Source organism: Urocitellus parryii, chromosome 6, assembly GCF_045843805.1.
Source record: "Urocitellus parryii isolate mUroPar1 chromosome 6, mUroPar1.hap1, whole genome shotgun sequence".
In the NCBI taxonomy this organism is placed as follows: domain Eukaryota; kingdom Metazoa; phylum Chordata; class Mammalia; order Rodentia; family Sciuridae; genus Urocitellus; species Urocitellus parryii.
Genome location: NC_135536.1, coordinates 12,995,634 through 13,019,867, shown reverse-complemented (window position 1 = coordinate 13,019,867; position 24,234 = coordinate 12,995,634). Strand labels below are relative to the sequence as shown.

The following is a 24,234-nucleotide window of genomic DNA, read 5'->3' as shown; positions in this document are numbered from 1 at the left end:
GAAATGCCCACCTGATAGAACCCATGGGAGGTGACATGTGAGAGCATTTTGTAAACCAAAGCATGACATGTGTGTGCATGTGAGATAGGAGGGCTGCCTGTAACTTTTTACATTTCTTACATGAAGAAACAGGAAATAAGTTGGAATCTGAGTGCGATACAGGAGAATCATAGGTTCCCAGGCCACCGGACGGATAATGTGAGAGCGCGGGCTGACCGTGGGCGACACTTGGGATTGCTCACTGCTTCCTAGTGGAAGTCCCCCGGATTCTCCCTGGCTACAGCACCCTGAGGACCAGGAGCCCTGTCACTCACTGAGAGGACGCTGTGGGGCATGCGCCACGGTTTTCTGTGGGAAGCAGCATGGCAGGGCTGTGGTGGGAAGAACCAGCAGACAAGCTGACTGAGAGTAGAAGTCCCATGTGTCCCTTCCCACCTGGGTGAACGTGGGCGGGCGGTCTCCTGAGCTTTTCCAGGCTCCGTGTCCTCATCTGTAAAATATGGGACCTCCCTAAGGGGGCTTGAGGGAGACCACCTCCAAGGGTAGACTGCCTGTTAGGTGAGTGTGATCTCTGCGTGGGCTCTCTCTCTCTCTCTCTCTCTCTCTCTCTCTCTCTCTCTCCCTCTCTCCCTCTCTCTCTCTCTCTCCCTCTCTCCCTCTCTCTCTCTCTCTCTGGGCCTCTCAGAACTCCACGTTTATACCAGGGACTTAGGACCCCAGCTGGACCCCTAGTCTGCCGCATCTGGCTCAGGGTAGATACCAGAAACTCCCTCTGTGTAACCCAACCTAGAACATTCTCCCTCTGCTCTTCCTTCTCTGAGTTATGACACAGCCTCTTTATGGAGGCTCCTGGGTGCCGGGCTTTTGCTGGGCAGAGTGAGAGAGACCAGGGACCTGGTGTAAGAATAGGTAAGCACTGTGTATGAATTAACCTGATCTGCACGGCGACCCTCGGGTATGAACACCGCAGGGTTAAAGGTGACTGCCTTCTTCCAGACTTTCCCCTCGGGAGGTGGAGTCTGTGGTAGCCCCCTGAGTCTAGCTAGTCTGCAACTTCTTTGACCAACAGAATAAGGCACAAGTGACACTCTGCCAGCTCCATATGTAGCTCGGAGGAGAACTGGGATCTCCTGCTTGGACTCTGGAAACTGAGACCCCCTGTCTTGATCCCAGAGAGAGAGGCCTGGAGACCCTCAAGAAGGGGAGAAAGACCAAGAGGGAGTCAGGCCTGGCTGAATCCAGCCTTCCAGCTGTCCTGCCAGACACCAGGCACGAGCAAAGGCGTCTCAGACTCTCCAGACCAGACCAAGTGACATGGCCAGTGCTCTATGGAGTGGTGCTATATTTGAGCTCTGCCCAAATTCCTGACCATAGATCAAGAGCTGTGGAATGGCTGTTATTTTAGGGCACTGAATTTTTCAAGTCAATGATGCAGCCATAGATAACCAGGACAATCATGACCCCATTTTACAGAAACGCAGGCACAGAGAGGCCCCGTGGCTGGCTCAGAGTCCCATGGCAGACAGCAGCCAGGCCAGGATTAACCCCAGCCACCTGGCCCCCACCAGCTCATGTGCCGAGCTCTGTGTGGCACTGAGGGTGAGTTGAAAACATGCTTCTGCTCTCAGGGAAACCTCTGTCCGATTTCGAGATGCAAGAATCATGCATCCTGTGTAACTAAAGAATCAAATAAGATGTTCATTTATTGACTTAGTTGATTTCAGGCCACCAGGGATACAGAGATGATTACCCTAGAACAATGTTAGCACTTAGTGCACTCAGAGAAAGACCCCCCCCCCCAACACTGGCAGGGGTGAAACTCAGGGGAGCAGCTCTCAGGGTGAGGAGGCTTTGGGGCTGCATCCTGAAGGATGGGGAAACACGTCCTGTTTGGGTGCAGAAGGAAGAGCACGCGAGGCTGTGTGACTGCTCAGCTGAGGTGCAGAGGGCAGGAAGCGGGCGTGTCCAGGTGGAGTTGGGGTGACTGGAGTAGAGGGTGCACAGAAGGGGGGTCGAGCAGAGATTGGGGGTCAGCCCAGCTGTCCCCGGGCCTTTTCCCCCAGGCCTTGAGGGTCAGCCCTTATCTAAAGGCCATTAGGAACCCGGCAAAGGACGTTTACCGGGGAACCTGATCCAATGCGCCTTCTCGATGGCACTTTCGCAGTGCAGGGAGGGTGTGAGGCTGGACACAGGGGAGGCCCCGGGGAAGAAGACCCGAGGGAGTCCATGACTGCCACTGGGGTACCCTGGAGGAGAGGGACCTAGTAATTATGGTGAGCACTGGAAAGTGGGGACATTCTCCAGAGATTCTTAGGAGGAGAACTAACAGGCCTGGTCAGCAGAAATGGCTGAGGAGGGAAGAGGTGGCAGCACCACCCTACGTGCAGGGAGGAGTTCATGGGAGGGACAACGGCAAGGAGCACTGCCAACTGCAGTGTCTGGAGAGAGCCCACCGCATCCCCAACCTGGAGAGGACGGGCGCATAGTAGGTGCTCCGCAAAGAGTTGACAAATGAAGGCTGAGTGGGTCCCTAGGTCTGCGTCCAAGGACGAGGGTGGAGAAGAGGTACAGACTAATGCCTTGAGCAAGGGGAGGCTGCGGAGCTGAGATGCCGGCTCGACGCCCCTGCGTCATGTTCTTCTTTGGGTGAGGAGACCCATGTCCACCCATGTGCTTAGACACCTGTGGGCTCTGGGTGGTAAACCTGCCATCTGGTGGCTAAAGGGAGTTGGAACTAAGTGACCCACCAGAGAAAGGGAGACCCTGGGCTTCTATCCAAGAACCTGGAGCCCTCATCCCCTGCAGCCACAAGGCACTTCCCACTGAGAGCATTTTGCAGCAATAGTGGCATCCCCACCCTGGCCAGGGGCATTTAGAGTGACTTGGGACGCCCCCCCCCCTGTGCCTTCAGGGGTTTTGGTGGTGGAGGGGCTGTGCTCTGAATAACTCCTCTTTCTTCCCCACCTGCACTTGGAACCAGAGGGGAGAGGGGAGGGGAGGAAGGTGGAGATGGGCCAGGGCAACCCTAACCCTATCGCCCCAAGCCAGTGTCCTAATTGAGCTCAGTGACTTTGCTCCTGGAGCTGCAGACTCCTGGACGAGCAATGGCCGAGCAATGGCCCAGCCTGCCCCGGGTCCTAAGGCGGCCTCCTGAGCTGGGTATCCAGCATCATATGCATCTCCAAGCAAATTAGCCATAGGTTGTCCTGAGACTGGCCCTTGTTCTTGGTCTCATGACTCATTCTGTGGCTCTCAGAAGCTCTGCATTGCTGGTCTGGAGGATGGAATGTAATCCCTCTGAGGCTGAGGTCCTGGTTTGGGGCCAGGTGGGCTTTGCCGTCTTCCACTGAATCCAGTTCCCAGCCTGATGTTGGCAGCCGGCGAGGCGCTTCATCCACGGCACTCCAGGCTCTGCCCGTGTCTCCAGGCACAAACTGCTTCCTCCTCCAGAGAAGCCCTGTGCACTTGGTCTCTCCTTGACCGCTCTGGCACTGTAGAATGTGGACAGCCGCCCTGGCCCCCGCCCACAAGGTGCCAGGAGCACCATCTCCTGGGTTGCGACAACCAAAATTGTCTGCAACACCTAAGTGTCCCTTGGGGGATCAATTTGCTCCTGATTGAGAGCTGAAGCTTTAGAGCTACCCTTCCAAAGTGCTGGCCATGAGCACACAGCCACCAAGCACTTGAAATGTGGCTTGTCTGTTTGAGGTGGATTGTGGTCAAATACACCCCAGGCTCTGAGCACTTGGATGAAGAAAAGAATGCAAAATATCTCAAGAGCAACTTCTTGGCATTTATGGTATTTGCCACACTGCTATCTGGGATAGGTAGATATGTGCATTGGGGTATACACATTCAGTGCTTTGGTCAGTGACGTCCACCCGCAGGATGGTACACACATAGAGCCCAGGTGTGCAGCTGGCTACCCCGTCTAGATTCACTGTGGCATTTATACGAAAGAATCGACTAAGGACACATCTCTCAGAATGTACTCATTGTTAAGCACAACACAACCGCATTGGTAGATTATATTATTAGGATTAATTTTACCTGCTTTCCCTTACTATTCCTAATGATGTTATGAGATTTTTTTTTTTTTCTGGGCTGGACGTGGAACCCAGGGTCTCATGTGTGTGCTAGGCAAGTGCTCTGAATTTACAGCCACGGCCTGAGAAATGGTCCTACTGTGCGTGCGCCTCACATTCTATTCCTCTTGGATGGCGGCTCCAGCCCAGGGCACATGCTGGCTGGGGAGTTGGACTTGGCTCCAGGCCACATCCTGGCACTCTTACTTCCTAGCTCAGTGACCCTCAGCAAGCCACAGAACCTCTCTGGGTCTCACAGTTCTTCCTGGGGGTCAGTTCTTCTAGACCTTGGATCTGCGTTCCCCTGTCCTGGGCTGGGATGAACTTTGCAAGATCCTGAAGTTGAAGGTGGTGTTTTATGGGTGTTCTTGATGGGTCCTTCTGTGGCACGAAGTTCTGTTCTTCCTGTCAGGGTTGTGCCCAGGGCCACCTCCCTGCCCTCCCACCCCATCTCTCCCAGAGGGAGCAATGCGTTCTTTCTTAATGGGTCCAGTCAAGACATCCCCGCGTCCCTGCGGCGTGCGCGGGGAGCAGGGGGGACTGCTTTCCCAGGTTTGCAGTTCACCTGGGACAGCTGCTTCTGCTAGCACCTCCCCTCTGCCCTCCACCTCCCTCCTCCCAAAGACCTCCCTGTCTCTCCTCTTGGTTTACTCTTCCCTGACACTTGGCAACTTGCAAATCTGTCCAATGTCCCTCTTGGGTTTTGGCATCTGAACTTATAAATGGAGCCCAGATGAAACCCCACCTGCCCTGGGCAGCTTCCAAGAGGAGGGATCTTTTATTTTGGCATGAACAGCGTAGTGAGGGTCACCACGGTGCAGCTGCCCACGGGGGCTCGGCGACAGTGCTTTCAGTAAACACAAACCCTGGGAATCATGGGATATGGTACAAAACTGCCCTGGACCCAGGACGATAAAAAGAAATAAGTTCTGGGCCAGAGCCAGGCCTGTGAGCTCACCATGGTGTGGTGGCGTCGTGCTCTGGGTGCAGGGTATACCCAGCCAGAAGGAGGGGCCGGCAGCACTGCCCAGATAGTCCTCACCAGGGTAGCCGGAAGCCTATCAGGTGACAGGGGAGGAGATCTGGCCCACAGGACAGGTGTCTCACTGACAGTGTGGCCGGGACAGTGAATTGCATTCCAGTGGGGACTCTAGACACCCTCCCCCAGCTCCACACCACTCCTGAACAACAGCACCTACTGTGCTGGCTGATGGCACCTGGTCACGACTGGGGCACACGGTTGGGCCAGCCAACCTCTCAGAGCCTCAGTTTCATCACCTATAAAATGTAGACAATGGAGTTTCGATGATGATAAGAATACGGAGGCTGACCCAGCAGGAACCTAATAAGTGGCAGATGGAGTCATCAGCGTCCACCTGAAACACGTAACCCTCCATCACTACCCAGGAGGAGCAAATCTACACTACCCAGGGCTGGGAAGATGGGAGAAGAGGTCAAATAGTAGCAGACTGTGGAATTAGAATCTGGACTCCAGAAAGGACCAGAATTGAACCGGAAAGCGCCCAGGCTAACCCCCTCCTCACTAGCCAAGGCTGTATCTTCTCTGGGCCTCAGTTTCCCCCTCGGTGCAGGGGTGGAAGGGCTGGATCAGAGCTGCCTCTAAGGGCCCTTCCTTTCTGACTTTCAGTGCTTCCCTGTCCTTTGGTGACGTGGGGCATTTGGAAGGGCCCTACTTGTACCCCTGGCCAGTGCTGGGTTCTCCCTGTCCCTTTCCCACCAGCCAATACATTCTTTAACCAGCATCCTCTCCCAGCTGCCTGAGCCCTCACCACCTCCCGCCCTCACCCCAAGTGTCCTGTGTGGGGTGCAGCTACCCACGGGGGCTCGGTAACTGTGCTCCCCCCAGAGCCCCTGTTGGGCACCACTTTGGCCTTTGCACCATGACAAACTGGGCCCAGGTGAGCCTCGCTTGCTCTCCCTGTCACCTGGCAGGTAGAGAAAGTAGGTCTTAGAGAGTCAAGACTCTGGCCTCATGGTGGGTGGTTGGTGGAATCAGGAACCCACACCTGGTCAGTACTGTCCAGATTTGGGCTCCCCCATGCTCCAGTCCTCCCCTGGTCCTAAGTTTTCCCAAAGGACAGAGTTGAGGCACTGGGCAGCCCCAGAGTAAGTGTCCTGCTGATGGCCCTGGCAGCCTCTGCCTTCTGCTGGTTCCAGCAACACCCGCAGCTTGGCCATCTTCTCTCAGGTAGAGGGAGGGCTGTCCTCCCAGCTCACAGGTGAGGTGGCTGCCAGAGCTGGACCTGAGCCCAGGGATCCCCAGGATTCCAGGGGAGTCACTGGCCTCCCCTTCCACTCCTGGGGAAGCTGTCTCCATTTGTTTCAGAAAACTGGGCCCGTGGGTGGACCTGGTGGCAGCAGCACAGTCCTTTCTCCACCTCAGCTGCAAGCTGTCCAAGCGCTGGTTCCCATGGCAACTGCAGTACTACTGGGCACAGCGGCCCCCGCCAAAAGGCAACCGTGACCTTCAAAATGAGGAAGGAGTCTGCGCCTTGCAGTGGCCTGTAGGGGCCCCATGCTGGCCAGGGGTGGGAACAGTCCCTGGAAGAGCGCGCACTTCCTCCTTCCCCACCGCAGGCCACTGACCGCAGCCTCCCTGGCGATTCAAGCCACGCTGACTTTATCCTCAGGGTTGGCTGTCAGGACCAAGCACAGTATCCAGGGCCCCTTTTAGGAAAGTAGGGGCTGGGGATGTGGCTCAAGCAGTAGCGCGCTCGCCTGGCATGTGTGCGGCCCGGGTTCGAGCCTCAGCACCACATACCAACAAAGATGTTGTGTCCACAGAAAACTAAAAAATAAATATTAAAAAAAAAAAAAAAGGAAATGGGTCGGCAGCCATCAGGACGGAGAGGTGGGAGGATTCAGGGGACCTTTGGGTAAGGCACGTCTCAGGCCTACCCCAAGCTCCCCCACCCCGATGTGATGGGGTCTTTTCCTCCTGCCTGCAAGCCCTCTGAGAGGTCAGCGGCACCACTTGCCCTGCAGGAGTGGCACCAGCCCTTCCCTGAGGCCCTCTGATGACAGTTTCCTCCTGGGGCAATTGTCAACCATCCCGTGCTCATCCCATAGACGGGCACCGTGAGGCTGGTGACACGCAGCAAACATGCCCCCTCCCCACCCAAAAGAGTCTTCGACTTTCCAGAGAGAATGAGTGGATTGTTCTGAATCTCTACCCCTAGGAAGCAGTGTCAGATAGGTCCCCTGGACCAAGCCACTAGCAAAGTCCCTGCCTCCCTTCTAACTATGAGACCTCTTAAAGGGCCAGGTGGAGGATTCCATTTACTTGAGATGCCCAGAAGAGATAAACACGTAAAGATGGAACAGAAGCTAAGAGGAGGGGGAAACAGGGGTGACGACTAATGGGTCCAGGGTTTCTCTGGGGGATGATGAAACCTGATGGTGGAGACGGTTCACACGGCTGTGAATGAGACTAAAAAACCTCTAAACCATATGCTGTAAGTTGGAACAGTGTGTGGTATGTGAATCACGTCTTACTAGTAACTGAAAAAAAAAAAGAGAAAAACCCTCAACATTAAAAACAAAGAACAATCCAATTCATAAATGAGCAAAGGATAGGAAAGACAGTAGAATGAATTGGACGTGACTTTCCTAGCTTCATGAATGAAGGCACGAACAGTGAAACTCCCCATCATGTTCAACCACAAGAATGGGACATTCTACTCCATGCGTGTAGACTACGTCAAAATGCACTCTACTGTCATGTGTAACTAAACAGAACAACACTCCAAAAAAATTAATGACAATATATGTCCTCATACATTAAAAAAAAAAAGATCAGACATTTTACCAAAGAGGATATACAGGTGGCAAGTTACCATATCAAAAGAGGTTCACTATCATCCGCCACCAGAGAGTGCAGATTAAAACCACAATGAGCTCTCCCTCATACCTACAGGATTGGCTAAAACAGAACAGGAACACGGGAGAGACGGCCACCCACACACACTGGTGGGATGTGAATGGTCTGGACCCTCCAGAGAGCAGACTGGGGACTCAGACCAAAGATGAGCTCACCTTCTACCCAGCAGCCCCACTTCGGGGCACATATCCCAGGGAAATGGGACACACTGTCACACACAACACTACACGCACGTGTCATGGCAGCTTTACTATAGGGACTAAAAACCAGAAATGACCCAAGCGTTCTTCAGCTGAGGGAGACTAACCAAGCCAGGACGTGCACACTGTGGAATATTCAGCAAGGACTGGAGCCAGCTGCCTGACACAGCAACTCAGAGGAAACTTAAGGAAATTATTCTGAGTGGGGAAAAATAATCTCAAATGATATGTACTTTGAGATTCCATTTAGCTGATGTTCATAAGATGACACAGCTCCATTGGCAAACACAGGAGAAGTGGCCTGGTGCTATGATTTGAATATGGCGTGTCCCCTTGAAGCTCAAGTTTGAATTTGGTCCCCCCCGGGGAGTTATGAAGAAGGTGGGAACTTCTGATGCATGGGGGAGTGGGGCGCTGCGGGAGGCGATGGATTAGAGGAGGTCATCAGGCAGAGCCCGTGATTGAATCCTGGGTGGCTTATCGGGAGACACATGTGTGTGCTCCCTGTCTCTCACCAGGGGAGACGGTGCACCGGCTGGGACCCTTCCAACAGGAAAGCGCTCACTAAGTGCCACCCCTTGCCCTTGACCTCCAGAGCCACACCCTACAATAAGCCTCTTTATAACCTACCCAGTCTGAGGTGTTGTGTTATTAGTTGAAAATGGATCAGGATTCTGGGGCTGGCAGTGGCAGGAGGGCAGACGTGGTACAGAGGAGTGGCATGCTGGAGCCTTGTGTGATGGTACTGGTAGATGTGTTGGTTGTGGTGGTTCATGTGATAAAACTGCATAGGAGTACACGCGTGCACACACACGTGTGCAATTGTGTGCATGCTAAATTGGTGATGTCTGAATAAGCTCTGTGGATTGTACCAAGGCCGGTTTCCTGGGTTGGTACTCTCAATTATTTTCAATCATACACAATTACTCACCACTGGGAGGAACCCGGGGACAGCACACAGGACTTCCCTGTACACTGAGGATCCATAAGCATTTCAAAGTGAAGCATTTTATTTATAAAGAACTATGTAAGGATTTGAGAACTGACGATGGGCCAGCACCATGCTAGGTGTTGGAGGTGCCCTGAGAAAGAAAGAGACACAGGCTGTATCTGTCCTGGTCAGGATGTTGGTATTACTGAGCGACAAAACAATTTCTAAAAAGCAAAAAAAAAAACAAAACTTCTCATAGCCGTCAGTTTTTCAGGAATGTTTCATTTTGATGTTGAGGTTGTAAGTCCAGGAGCCAACCTGCTTCTCTCCCTTCCCCTGCTCAGCCTCGATGGTGAGCCTCAGGGTGACAGGTCAGGGTCACCTTCCCTGTGGGTGGAGCAAGGGTCTCAGTGTGATCCCCTCTGAGTGCACCAGCCTCGGCTGGCTGGTGCCCACGCTTGAGCCTTGCCCTTGGAAATGGATTAGATGGTGTCTGGCGGGTCCCCACCCAGGCTCTTCTGTGCCCCCAGGGATTATACACAGTGTGACCATCAAGGAGACCTGCTGCGACCACTGGCACCTTGGTCGGGAGGGACAGCTGGCTGCCTCTGCCGCAGGCTGTTGGCAAGGGCACAAGTGGGTACTGGCCATCCCTTAGACGTGGCCAAAAGGCAATCTGGCAAGGCAAGGGGTGACATGGTCCCCTTGGTGACAGGTGGCACAGGGAGCTTGTAAGGCTGAGCTCCTCCAGAGAGGACTCTGGAAACCATTCAGCTCTAGAGAAATCTGCAGACAGTGTGTGTGCATTATAAAAATCCCAGAAAAACCTAATGCAGGAAGTAAAATTGGTCTGATCTTTGCAGGTGTGTGTGTGTGTGTGTGTGTGTGTTCTCTTTTTAGATAATAGTTTTTTTCAGAAGTGTTTTTTGAATGTGTTTAATACCATGCATTTTGCTTATTTGAAGTATCCAGTTTGGTGGCTTTTAGTGTATTCACAGAGTTATGTGACCATCGCCAGCCAATTTAAGAACATTTTTATCACCCAAAGAAGGAGACTGCGTGTCACATAACGGCGTGAGTACACCTAATGCCACTGAACTGTACGCTTTAAATTGGCCCAAATGCTAAACGTCATTTATAGTTTACCATGATTTAAAAAACCCTTTAGCTATCACCCCTTATCTCTCCTCCCCAACCCTAAGCAACCCCCAACGTCCCTTCTTTGCCTTAGATGGGGTCCCCCTTTGGCTTCAACACCAGAGGCCCATTCACCCCTCTGTCCTTTGCAGGCCCTTGCTGAGCTCTGCACAGGGGATGGGAAAAGTGAGACCCTGTCCCACCCTCTGCCGGTCCCCAGCCTCGTGGTCTGAGAAGCCATGTCCCTCCCTCTTGAGGTACACACGCACTGTGGGACCGTGCTGTGGGGACAACGCCCTGTGGGTGGCTTTCCAGAGAGGGTGGGATCAGAAACAGGTCTGTGGGGCAGAAGGTGGGCCTGGAACTGAGCCCTAACACAGAGAAGGGCAGGGAAATGGCGGAAGTAAAGGCCAAGGAGGCAGCGTCCAGAGGGAGGGAGGGAGGGGGAGGTCCAGCCCAGGGACAAGGTGCTGAGCCAGAGCCAGATGTGAGGCCACGAGAGGCAACGACGCCCACCTCCAACCTGCTGTCACCACCATGTCCTACTGGCTGCCGTTTCCCCTGATGGAAGTGCGGGTGCCATTCGCAGAAGCTCCGGGGATTCTTTGTTTCGTGCTGACGAGGTGGCCTGTTAGTTTCCCATGACCACTGTGACAAAGACCACAAGCTACTTAAAACAGGGGACATATATGGTTTTGCAGCTCTGGAAGCCAGAAATCTGAAATCAAGGTGCGAACAGTGTTGCTTCCCTCCAGACCACAGAGGGAAGGGCCACGGGCCACATGGTGGGAGGGCTAAGACCCTGGCCAAGGCCCCTGTGCCCCTCTGGGGTCTCCCTCCCAGACACTCTTATTGTAAGCGTCCTCCAATCTCCCAGACAATGCCCCATGCACACTCTGCTGGGTGCCTAGTGAGACTCCAAGGTGCACGAGGCCCATCCCAGTGTGTAGGTGCTGCCGTGGCGTGGCCTGATGTGAAGGACACTGTCAGCGTGGTCAAGCAGGGGGTGGGGGGCGGAGGGACAGGGGCATGGCTGGGGAGAGGGATAGGGGGTTGGGGCCGGGGCAGGGGCAGAGGGCGGGGGCAGAAGATAGGGACAGGGGCAGGGGACAGGGGCAGGGGACAGGGGCAGGGGCTGGCGATAAGGAGCGGGGCAGGGGGTGGGGGTCGGGGGCAGAGGCAGGGGCAGGGGCTGGGGACTGGGGCTGGGGGCAGGGGCAGGGGCTGGGGAAAAGGAAGTCCAGCTGACAGAGAGGAGCAGGAGCCACACCCACTGCTGTGGTTCTACAGTCTACAGTTTTCACAGTGACACTGCAAGCTGGCCTCTATGCTACAGAACCCAGGGAGGGCTGATCTCTGCGTGAGAGCTGAGGCCAGAGCAGAGGCTGGGGAACCAAGTCTAAAGCCACGGGCACTGCTGGTGGAGACAGGGGGCAGGCTCTGTGTGAAGTGCCAGAAGTCCCAGCAGGGGGTGGCTACCCTGGTCCTGGAGGAATCCGTCCTGTAAGGTCAGCCCTTGGCTCCTGGCCAGGGAGAGCTGCTAACCGTGGGGCACCCAGGTACGTGAGGCGGGGCTCTGTGCCCCCTTGAGGGGTCCGTGAGGAGGGACTGTCTCATCCGTTTTCCGGATGCAGCAGCCTCTCTACCTCCTGCTGCCACAGGGGTCTTTTGGGCCCTGCCTCCCTTGACCACTGTGGAGAGGGTTGGTGACATACCAGAGGCAGGCACTAGGTGGTGCTGGGCGCCCTGGGGCCACCCCCACATCCCCACCAGTGAGAATCCACCGTGAGCTAGAGTTTCTCAGACCTGGGTCATTTGCAGGCATTCTCCAAATCCTTCCTGTGCTGGCAGCTCTTGAAACTGTCTTGTCGAATGTTTTTATCTGATTTAATGGAAAAATATGGTCTCTTCACCATAAATAGATAAATGTACATTTTTTTTAATTATGTGAACTTACATACCTGTAAGCTCAGCAGCTTGGAAGGCTGAGGCAGTAAGATAGCAAATTTGAGGCCAGTCTCAGCAACTAAGTGAGGCCCTAAGCAACTTAGTGAGACCCCAACTCAAAAAAAAGGGCTAAAGATGTGGCACCCCTGGGTTCTATCCCCAGTACCCCCCCCCCCACCAAAGTCATGTGAACTATTGAGAATAGTGTTTAGTATATAGCAGGAAAGCAAATACAGAAGTGAAGCCATTCAAACAGAATGGTGTGTGTGCAGCCCGTCACCATCTCCAGACCTCCAGCATACCACAGTGCTGTCCCAGACTTTGAGAACTGGCATCACCTAGATGTGTGTGTCTTTGGAAGGGCTCTGTCCCTTTGCAGGAAGAGGAACTAAGGTACTGAATGGTAAAGGGACATGCTTGGAGTCACATTGCCAGGCCCAGAAGCTGGCTTCTGCCTTCCCCCTGCCTCTCACGGAAGCTGGAAGGAGCTCGGAATTGTAACTCGCCTGTGACATTCACGTGTTCCTTCAACCCCACGATTGTCCAGAGAAGTTCAAATCACCCATGGAGCCTGTGGGACACGGTGTGAGAGTTAGGTGTCACAGGGTGGTGCTGCTGGCACCACCAGTGGCCCAGGAGAACTCCGACAATCCACTGAGCTTCTCTGGGTCCCTTGGCCTGTGGCTTGGAAGCAGGGCACAACAGGGTCCTTTGTTCTCCACCAGTCAGTCCATCCCCAGCCCCAGGCACCCTCTGCCATACCCTAGCACCTTGCCCCTGCTCAGATGGGATCCCAGGCCAAGCGTTTCCATCCCTCTTGCCAGTCAGGGCTGTAAAATACCAGGGCCAATCAGGTTTGGTGGTAATAAGTCCTGGGGACTTTGGCCCCACCTCAGCACCCCTGGATCACAGCATCTCCTGGGGGGCAGAACTGGGCAGCGTCCCTTCCCCCATAGTCCTCAGAGTTGCCAACTCTAGGCTATTCCTGGGGAGGACGCTCATTAATTACATGCTTCATTCTGCTTTTGCAATCTAGAATCTTCTGTGTATTTTGCCAAAAATGATGGGTGTGTATTAGTCATCACCAGCTATGATAATAGGTATCTCCTGAACCTTGAATCCCATTTCTCACTTAAGGTTCCGTGAGCAGCGCTGTGTGTGGGGCTGTCAGGGACAGGCACGTGGGAGGTGCCAGGGCCCACCATGAACATGGCAGGCATGCGCCATCCCCGTCCACCTTCGAGGAGTCACCACTTCCTGCTCCGCTGGTCTTTGGTGGACACTCACCGGGGCCTTTCTCATCTCTCCCCAGTATTGTACCTGGAAGGCTCCGTTCTTGTGTTTGAGGACATCTTCAGACTGGTCGCATTCTACTGTGTCAGTAGGTGAGTAGACCCCGCCCCACAGGAGGTCCTGAGGAAGGTCTTTCCCTCCTCGTTTTAAGGGTGGACTGTCACAGATGTCCATCTGCTGCAAGCCCCATCTGGTTGCTGGAGACAGCCCAGGCAGCCTTGGTGTCCATGTCAAGCAGAGGGGAGATCACAGAGAAGCCCCAGAGGCAAGGGTGTGGCCCAGAGGATGCAGAGAGAGGGGACAGTCCCTTGGCTTTGCCCGGATAAACACAAGGCAGAGGTGTTAGCTCCGGTGCTCTCCTGGACCAGCTGCTAAGAGTGCACCTCACCACCCCTGCCCTCGGGTCCCCAACGCCCAGTGTCACCAGCGTCAGGGCAGCGTGGAGTCTTGCATGGCCCTCATCTAGTGAGAGGGACTGCAGCCTCTTCACGGAGGCCGTTTTGGTTACTACGCAGCTGCTGGGTGGAGCAGGTGTCAACACTCAGTACAGCGCCATTCATTCAGAACTGGTTTCAGACCAACAAGATTTAAAAATACATTTGGGTGCAGAGGTGGGGCTGATGTGTCGGTGTCCAAAAGCAGCCCAGGACTCCAAGCTGCCTCCCTCGAAACCTGTGCTCCACCTGCAACCTTCCCCACCCACCTGTCAGGACCCCTGGGCCCCACGGGCAGGCCCTGCCGTAACAGCCGACGTCAACAGCTGCCACATGGGGGCGCTCGCCAGGCCACCAGCCCTGGGCGAGCTCGTTCTAAACTCATCTTTGACATCCTGCCAGCAATCCCCGAGCTTCCCCACGGAGCTCCCCTTATCCCCATTTCACAGCAAGGCAACCCCAGCCTCAGCCTGACCCCGTGGGCAGCTCCACAGTAGACCTCGGGACGGCCCCACCCGAGGACAACAGGACTGAGTGTTCTACTCCCGGCCACCCTGCCGGCTCCTGGAGCTGTAGCTGCGGCTGTTCCCAGGCAATCATGAGGCTCCAGGATGCCAAAATGAGCCCCGAGGGTCCCATGTGCCCCCTCTCAGGAGAAGCCCCATCGTGGCTGGGCAGCAGGTGTGCAGAGCTGGTGAAAGGACCCAGGGCTGGGGTGGGGGATGCTGGCAGGACCCCACAACCAGCCCCCAGGGATTGGGTATCTGCATCGCATCTGGCTCTGTGCCGGGCACTGCCCACAGAGGTCTTCTAAGCCCTGCAACAGCAGTGTCGACAGCACAGGGACTCCTGCCCCTAGGATCTCTGAGAGGGGCAGCAGAGCAACTGGCACCAAGCACCCAGGAAACAATCGAGCAAGTTCTCATTGCTGTCGTAGGTGAGGGAACTGAGGCGGGGTGTGGCTGGCCCTGGGTGGCACAGAGAGTTCCGAGCTGGGTTTGAACTGAATCTGTGTGACTCCTGCGCCCAACTGCTTCTGTGAACAGAACCTGCTGTACCCAGGTCACGGCTGAAAGGATGCATGTGCTGCCCCCTGCAGCCCCTCCCTCCATAGCTGGAGACTCGAGGTCCTCCTGTGGAGGAGGGGACATGGGAGGCCAGCCAAGGATGGCAGGAAGAGGATTCCGGGCAGGGGAAATCAGCTCAGGAGAGGCTCCACGGGGAGGGAGGGATATGTGGAGACCAGCTAGGGGCCACTGCAGCCATCCAGGCCCTACAGGGAGGCCCTGCCCAAGAGGGGTGGGGGCAGCCACTGCAGAGCAGAGAGGAGGCGTGGGGGAGACCGGGAGATGTGGGGGTTCTGTCCTGATGACACCTTTGGAGAACACTACTGTCACTGCGCCTGGAAACCTCTGGTTGATGACCAGTTGCTCAGAAGTCTTGGTGGCCCAGGATTTGAGAATGGCATCAGAAATTGGGGCTGGGTCTTAACAGGACCAAACCCTGAAATCTGCAGAGTCTGACTTTAGCCCAGGTACTTAGCATCAGAATCAAACGTACTGCCAGGCGCTCAGGTGGATGGTGCTATAAACCCCTCTAAGGGGTTAGGAAGCCAGCCTGGTGGGTCTGCTCAGCTGTTTTTCTTTTAAGGAGAAAGGAAACTGGGCTAGAACAGAGTGTGTCTCGCGGGGTTGAAACAGTATGTGTTGCCAAACTTTTAGTTGTGAGAGTGTGCATGGGTCGGGGCACGTTGCTCTGTGATGTCAGAGGCACCCCTAACACAGTCCTGGTCGAAAGTGAGAGGCACCAGCTGCAACACGGGTCTCCACAGCAGGGTGTTGGCACCTGGAGGGTCCCCAGCTGACCCTCCACAGTGTGAGAGAAATGTTAGAGCGTTCATTCTGAAAATCCCATTTTTAATTTCTATTTTCATGAGTGCTTTTTAATAAACTTGATAGTTTAGGAGGAAACACACGCACACACCTGGAAGTTTGCTTAGTGTTGATATTTCTTGATACCTTTGCTTTAAGGTCCCTGATTCCCACCCATGTCTTCCCCACCCAAGGCAGTGCCCCTTAGGACCCCCTTGTGAGCTGTTTAAAAACATGGATTCAGTGACTGATCAGTGATCATGTTCTCACCTAGCATGTGCCAGGTCCTGGGTTCAAACCCTAGCACCACACACACACACACACACACACACACACACACACACACACACTCGTGGCTTTGTCCCCAGACCTGATGCTGGGCACCCTCAGGCTCGGGTATGGGAATCCACAGTTCCCGTAGCTCCCTGGGGAATTCCAACGCTGGCCATCTGCAGAGTGTGGACAGGTGTCTAGGACACAGTGAGGTCCCTCCAAAGTGTCTAGGCCTTTGAGGTTTTTGCTTGTCGATGAGGGTTTAGCAGCTGCCCACTGCCCCTGCAGGGCTGTCCTGGCACTGTCCAAGGCCTGAGGACTTGGATTTGGGGTGACCGAGCCAGGCATCTCAGCCAGTTCTGAGCCTGCCTCCCCCTCACACCCTCCAACCTGGGCAATGTGATGCCACTGAGCAGAAGACACCACTAAGGCCCCCCGAGGGCAGGGTAGAGGAGTGGGTTTGGTCAGAACTGGGGAGGGAGGAGCCAGCTGCACTGTTAGCCTGGGACAGTTTTTGTTGAAGTATAAGTTGGCACAGTCTTGAGGAATAGGGTCCACTTGGCAAACTCTGTCATTTCTTAAATGCATACGTGTGACCAGCAGGCCTACCCCCAGGGATCTACCCCATAGAAGCACTCACCTGGGCAGAAGGGTCACTTGTGGGGCTTGCTCTTCCCAGGGTTGTGTGATGCTGTGAAAATTTGGAAATCACTTCTGTGCTAAAAGCCAGTGGAGTCTGGGGGCTGAGACCCTGGACCCTGGAGCCAGTCTGCCTGCGTTCAAGTTCAGGTACTGACACTAACAGCTGTGGGATGGGGGCAAGCACTAAGCCCTTCTGTGCCTCAGTCTTCTTAGCTATGAGATGGATATAGGAGCTACTTTGTGGAGCTGTTGGAAACATTTGAAAAGCTTGTCTATGTAAAGTGCTTAGAAGAGCACCAGGGTGCAGGGCAAGTGCTGTGTTAGCATTAACAAAAGAGAGATTAAAAAAAAAAAAAAGCTTAAATGTCCATCAAAAGAAGAAAATAGCGGTGACCATATTGGAATACTCCACAGCACAGAAAAAAAAAAAAAGGTCAGTATACATGTATGGACTTGTGAAATGTTCTCTTGCTGCAGCTTTACCATTGTGCAAGGGAGCTGCAGAGAATATGAATAATGTAATGCCATTTTTTTGTGTGTAAATGCACAGAGAAGGACAAAGGAGGGCACACATGTACACCAAGAGTTGGTATTGAGACTCTGACGAGGGGAGGACCTGCTCATTTTATTTGAAGCACTTTTGTATTGTTTAACTCCACTACAGTGAATATGTTTCTTTCCTAATTTAAATGAAATCTAGGTCTGAGGGTGTAGCTCAGTGATAGAGCATATGCTCGGCATGAGCAGGGCTCTGGGTTCTGTCCCCAGTGCTGCAAAGAAAAACAGAAATCTAACAGTTTAAAACTTGGAGATGAGCCAGGCGTGGCACACACACCTGTAATCCCAGCAACGTGGGGGCTGAGGCAGGAGGACTGCGAGTTAGAGGCCAGCCTCAGCAACTTAACAAGATCCTATCTCAAAAGAATAAAAAGGGCTGGGGAAGTAGGTCAGTGACTGAGCACCCCTGGGCTTCATCCCCAGTACTGACAAAAAAAAAAAAATGATAATAGTTCTACCTCATGGATTGTTGTAAAGATGAAGTGGGATAACATCTGAAAACTCCATTAATGATAGTTCCTTTTCTCTTAAAAAAAAAAATGTAAGTGGCTTGTGAATTGGCTGGGTGGGCTTGGGCAAGTCTCTTGACCTCTCGGAACCTCTGCATCCTCAACTGTAGCACAGGGGTTCCCGCCTTCCCGACCGGTCGCTGTGACATAGTAGAATGGTATCCTGGGGCATGAGGCTGGAAAGCGCCTGCCCACAGAGGCGCTCAGCAGACACCCACGCCTTGCACGTGCCCTTCCTGGATGGGAGGCCGTGACGGGTGGAGTGCTGAACTGGTGTCGGAGGGGAAGCAGAGATGGATGAAACCCTCAGCAGCCACCGTGGGGGGAGGAAGAGGTCCTGGTGTGGCCTTGAGGGACTCGTAGAATCTAAGCACATGTGAGTGGAGGGGACGGGCTGCTGTCCCCACTCCGTGCCAGCTCAGAAGTGGGAAGCGGGCCAGTGGCGCTCGCTGTGGGACATTGAGCATGATCTCCTGGGAGGCAGCGGGAGGCCCTTGCAGATGTTGGGGGCGAGCTGGAGAGATGGCACAGGGACCAGACCAGGAGGCCCTGGACGTGGGGTTTGAGGCACCCCTGCCTCTGCAGCAGGGGCTGAGGACAGAGAGAAGTGAAAAATGCCCGGCGTGCGGCGGGCAGCACCGAGCTGGGTGACCTCTGCGGACCGTCGTACATACACTGCAGGCGATAGAGACGGGACAGCATCGGGAACCCTGCGGGATCCAGAATGGGGCCCTTGACAGGGGGCCTAGGCGGCCTCTGGCTTCCTAGAGGGTCACACCACAATGACAGTGAAGGAGCTGCAAGGATCAGCTGGAGGCCTGTTCCGTGGGACACACCATGACCTTGAGAGCAGGCCCCGGGACCTCCCGCCAGGCTCCGCTCATCATTTCCATCCACAGAATGGACTCCCAGTGCAAGCACTTCCAGCCCCCCACCCCACCCCGAAGCCGCATCCACACCTCAGGCTCAGGAGTGTCTGGGGACCTGCCAGCCCATCCCCCAGTCTCTGTGCCGCTCTCTCCCGTGCAGTACCTGTCTGCATGAGACCGATGACAAACAGCCTGCAGGGCATGGGGACCTGGGCCGTTGCCCCATCCTGCCAGGAGCCACCAGGGGAGGCTCTCCTTGGAGAAGGGTGGGGGGATTTCAGTGTTGGAGGACAGGGCTTGAGCCAGGAGCCGGAGCAGAAGGCTGATCCTCATGGCAGCTGCTGGGTCTCCAGGTCCTGTCCTGCGTCCTCTCCTTCCTGTATGATTCCCATCCTCAGGGGGCAGGAAGTGGCCTTAGGGCAGCCGGAGAGCAGGAGGAGAGCAGGACGAGCTGGAAAGGGGGCTGACAGCCCTGAGCCATGGAGTGGGCATAGAGGTGGGACCACCCAGCCTGGCCCCAGCAGTGCCACAGCCCCGCCCCCCCCACCCAGACGGACAGCCTTGGGCTGGAAGTCAGCAGTGTGGGGTCCGCCATGCGACCTTGACCTATCCTTTTCCCTCTCTGGGCCTCCGTTTCCCGTCTGTCTGAATCTCCTCTGCAGATCTCAGGAGGGAGCCCTGACACCCCCGTTCAGACCACAGGCCTGGGTAGAGCCAGCTGCTGCGTGCTGAGCGGGGCTCCTGGCTGCTCCTGCAGCATGACCCCATGTGGAGCAGAGGGTCCAAGGGCAGCACGGGGTGGGGGTGGGGGGATCAGCCCTTTCCCCTGGGTGGCACCTTTAGAGGAAACCTAGACCAGGGAAAGCAGGGAGAGCCAGCCCCGCCCACCTGGGCTCTCCCACATCTCCAGGTTCCTGGGCGGCAGGACCTGGATCTGCTGGAATGCCCCTTGGCCTCAGCCTCGGCTCAGGGAAGTTTCCGGTCTGAATGGAGAACCCAGCCGCTGAGATGCAGGGCTCCTCCCACGTGGGCTGCATCTTTGGCTGAGAAATCAGGGGGAGGGACACAAAGACCCCTCCCCAGACGTGACCTGTGGCCCCTTGTGTCTTCACAGAGATTTACTGCCCTTCACACTGCGGCTGCCCCAGGCCATCCTTGAGGCCAGCAGCTTCACAGACCTCGAGACCATCTCCAACCTGGGCCTGGGTAAGTGCTCCCCATGGAACCAGGAAAGCAGGTGGCAGGTGAGGAAACAGGGCCCCTCGGTGAGACCAAACTGGACCTGGAGTTCCAGCTCATGAGACCACCCCATCCTGGACAGCTGACCAGGAGGACCCAGGGCACAGCCTCTCATGTCAGGCCATGGCCCTGGGACAGCTGGGCAACACCAAGGCCTTTCTGGGTGGTGGCCAGAGAGTTGGCCACCAGACTCTGGCCTCTGACCACAGCATGTGCTGGCATCTCTTATACTGCTGTCCAGAGGCGTGGACAGTGGACGGCTGAGTGGTAGACAGCAGCCTGGCCTGGGAACCCAGGGAGGGTCTTGTCTGACCCCAGGTCTGGCCCCTCCTCCTGGATCTGCCCTCTCATTGGCTGTCTAACCTGGAGTTGACAGCCAATCAGCATCAACTGTGTCCTCACCTCTTGAGCTGCAGTGACTCATCCCAGTTCCAAATAGCCTGGTCAAGACTGTTGTCATCATCCCCATTTTGTGGCAGAGGAAACTAAGGTTCAAGAGGTCAAATAGCACATCCAATGTCACAGCACCTGGCGGAACAGAACTTGAACCCAGGCAGCTGAACGCAGGCACCTCCCTCCATCTCACACTGCCAGTGACCACCCAGAACCTGCTGCTGGGCAGAGTCACCCGGTGTATAAACTCTGGGGCCAGCTTTCAGTTGACATTGGAAGTCAACCCTGAGCTCCATACCTTCCCTGCTCCCACAGATATCTCAGTTGTTGGGCTTTTGCCCTCCCGGGAGCTTGGGTGTAGGACAGATGACAATTTTGCAATTAGCACAATCCAAATGACCTACCCCGAGGTCTAGAACGACATTATTGATACTTTCTAACCACGGCCAAGCACTGGTTTGTGTGACCCTTGTGTATTTTAAAGACATAAAATACAATTTAAAAGTAGAAGGGCAAGTTTTAGCTCAGCTGAGGGGCTTGCCCAGGTGGCCTGGAAAGGACAGAGCAGAGCTGGGTGGGACTGGCACTGAGAGTCCTTCCCACAGTTCACTGCACACGTCGCAACCCCCTCTGTGGCTGTTGGAAGGAGCAGTCGGTGGCCACATTGCAGTGGCATGACCTCCGTCAGGGTAGGTTTGCTGCACCCCTGACCCCACTTGTGGGTCCAGGCAAGCGTCCCTGGGCCTGCGTGCCTGGAGACTCCTGCAGGTTCCTCTCTGCCGGCAAGAGCCTGGTTTCCCCAAGACTTCAGAACACTCTGGATTTGAAGCAAGCTGCTCCTCTGGTACAGATGAGCATCTCCTGAGAGAACCTGCCCCCGGAAACCATGTGGGAGTGCAGAAAGGAGGCCCCAGTGGGGGCTTGGTGGAGGCCCAGGGCAGCCCAGATGCACCCCCGGCTCTTGTTTCCTGGAGAATGGGAGTTACGTGAAACCCCAATGTGTTGCAGCTTAGAATCTGGAGGGCACTGTTCAGACCTAGTGTCCCCAAATGCTGAAGGACAGAGTGTCCCAGGTGCTGAAAGCTGGCCCAGATTCAGAGCCAAGGAAAGACTAATATTCCAGTCTGTGCCCTGAGTGGAAGGGGACCTAGAACTGAAGGGGTCCTTTGTGTCAGGACTGGCCCTGACCCTGGCCTTCACAGGCTTGAGCCTCAGCAGCCCTCGAATGTGGCCCAGGGGTGGCCCAGGTGTTAAATAAGCAGAGCATGCCATCTGCAAGGGCCAGGCACCCTGGGGTTGTGCTAAGCATGTCACGTGCTATTCTAGGCAAGGAATTCTTGCAGCAGAGAACAAACCCCCTCAAAGTAGCATGGGTAAAAAGAGAGAAGAGTACCAAGGAATCTCCCAGAAGGGAAGGTGGACAGTCTCTGGGCTTGGGGGGCAACAGCCGCTGCCCTTGCTCTCTGCCTGTGGCCCCCTGGCCTGCTCAAGTCCTGCTCCCTCTGTCCTCTGACTGGCCAGGCCCTGACCCCAGCCCCTCTGGCCATTGCTATTCATGCAGGTTCTCCAGGGAATATTCAGATGACCAGTGGCCAGCCACATAATGTGGAGGGGGAGAGGGGGACAGTTCCGTGGTATAGTCAGCATTTCAGGGAAAACCAAGAGGACTGTGGGAGGACGATTCATGGACACAGGTGCGCACATTTGTTATTTCATTTATCCACATAAAACCCATTTTACTGATGAGGCAAATGGAAACCCAGAGAGTCTAAAGGGCTTATTCATCTGGAAAAAGAAGCGAAACCCTGACGCAGGACGGACGCAGCATGGATGAACCTTGGCCACACATGCTGGGTGAAGGGAGCGGACACAGGTGGCCCGGGTCTGTCCTCGTGAAGTGTTCAGAACCGGCAGATCCACAGAGACAGGAGCAGGTCAATGGCTGCCAGGGGATGGGGACATGTGCTCGTCCGTATGGAGGCTCCCTGGGGTTAAGATGCTCTAAAATGGATTGTGGTGACAATGCACGGCCCTGTGGATAGACTAAAAGCCACTGGGGTGTTTTTTTAAGTGGGTAGTTATGTGAGTGACACTTCAGGAAAGCTCTTAAGGAGACACAAAAATCCACAAAAGCTTTCCACACTAGGGCGAGGCAGGGGCTGGACTCACCCTTGGGCTTTCTGAGCAGGAACTCAGCTGTGTCTGACCCCTGCCACCGGTCTTCGGCCAGGTCACCCCCAGCCCCTCAGCACTGCCCTCCCTGGCCTTTCCCCAGTGGAAATCAACGTGGCGGCCTTTGGCTGTAGGGCCAGGATGTGGCATCAGGAGACAGCCCTGCCCTCTGCGTCAGACCCTGTCCACACCGCTGTTTTCCCCCATAGCTTTCCCATAAATGTCTAGCATGCCGCTGGGTGCCGTGGCGGACGCCTATAGTCCCAGCAGCTCGGGAGGCTGAGGCAGGAGGATCGAGAGTTCAAAGCCAGCCTCAGCAAAAGCAAGGTGCTAAGCAACTTAGTGAGACCCTGTCTCTAAATAAAATATAAAAAAGGGCTAGGGATGTGGTTCAGTGGTTGAGGGCCTCTGAGATCAATCCCTGGTACCAAAAAAAAAAAAAAAAAAAAAAAAAAGCCTAGCTTGCTGTGTTTGCTTTTAACTGGCAACCCCAGATAAACATGAAAATGAAAACCATACATAACCCGTCAGCCTTTGCAGAAAGTACGGTTATAAAACTTGCCTTTTGATTTTGTTCTGTTTGATCGTACTTTGTGATTTTTGGGTTTGTTTTGTCCTAGACCCAGTGTGAGGGGGTGTTTAGTTCAGCATAAAGATCTGTCAGACTTTTAGCTCATCTGACGATCTTGGGATCGTAAGTGTTTTGAGGCACATGTCTTCCTTATCTTTAGTATCAGTTATTTTCTTTCTCTGACGTTCAACTCATTTTCTTAGGTGGGTAGAATAAGCCCTGCTGTTTAGACAGGGATGATGTTGCTGAAACAGAGCTATTTGCTTGCAGGTTCAGCTTCATGTGACGGCTCAGAATGTTCGTTCCTGAGCTGACGTCAGGAAGTCCAAGTTTGGACTGGGAAAAGCCAGCGTTCGACAGTGCAGGCTATATAAGGTGTAATCTTGGACTTCAAGAGTGTCAGGTTAGCTGGGGCTACAAAACCCGCCTAGGGAGTAATTCAGCTCTGAACTGCACACAGTTGATTCTAAGTGCAGAAGGAACTCGGGGAATAAGGGTTTCAGGCAGTGGTTCTCAAACATATTTGCAATATATATGTTTAATATTTTAAAAGTACATTCAGGAAAAGCATTATGTTCTCTAGCTCACCCATGTTTGCTTGTAACTTGCTTTTTCCTTATGATACAATGAGAATTTCCCTAGTTATTAAATATTCTTTGGAAACTTGAACGACTAGCCAACAACCCACCTTTGGGAGGCCCCCAAAATATATGTTCCCTGAACTCCCTGGGCTTCAGGGCTGTTTTGATGGCATTTGGGGCACATTGCTGCGTTCATTCATCTCCGTCTGTCCTGCTGCTGGCTCAGGTGTCCCCAAGGGTGGAGCCTTATTTTGCTGTCAGGTCCTCAGCCTGGCCCTCTGAGGACTGTAGGAAAGGACACTTTACAAGAGACGTCCCTCACTGAGGCTCAGGAGGCTCAGGCCAGCGAAATGGCAGCCTTGGCTGGAGGGATGAAGAGAGGCAGCAAAGGGATGGGCCCTTTCTGGGAACTTCCACAGCTTGGCACGGTGCCCAGGGCACTGGCGCACGCAGCGCTGCCAACCACTAGGATTGCATGACACTATGTTCCTCTTCTCTGGCCTTGGCATTTTGCAGGTTGCAGAGAAAGTTACTACTCCTTTTTTTTTTTTTTTTTTTTTTGAGCATAAAACCCTGTGCTGCGGCTGCGCTTCCCTCACGGGGCCCAGACCCCACAGTGCAGCTCCCA

At 54.6% G+C, this 24,234-nt stretch overlaps 1 protein-coding gene across 1 annotated transcript in view; it reads left to right on the top strand.

The window, feature by feature from the left end:
• The window catches only part of Rin3 (Ras and Rab interactor 3), a 108,299-nt gene that overhangs the window by 52,564 nt on the left and 31,501 nt on the right, over window positions 1-24,234 (top strand). The window contains exons 4-5 of the mRNA XM_026394276.2: window positions 13,514-13,586; window positions 19,765-19,856. Of these exons, the coding sequence (XP_026250061.2) occupies window positions 13,514-13,586; window positions 19,765-19,856 (165 nt within the window). The remainder of the gene's footprint in view (window positions 1-13,513; window positions 13,587-19,764; window positions 19,857-24,234) is intronic.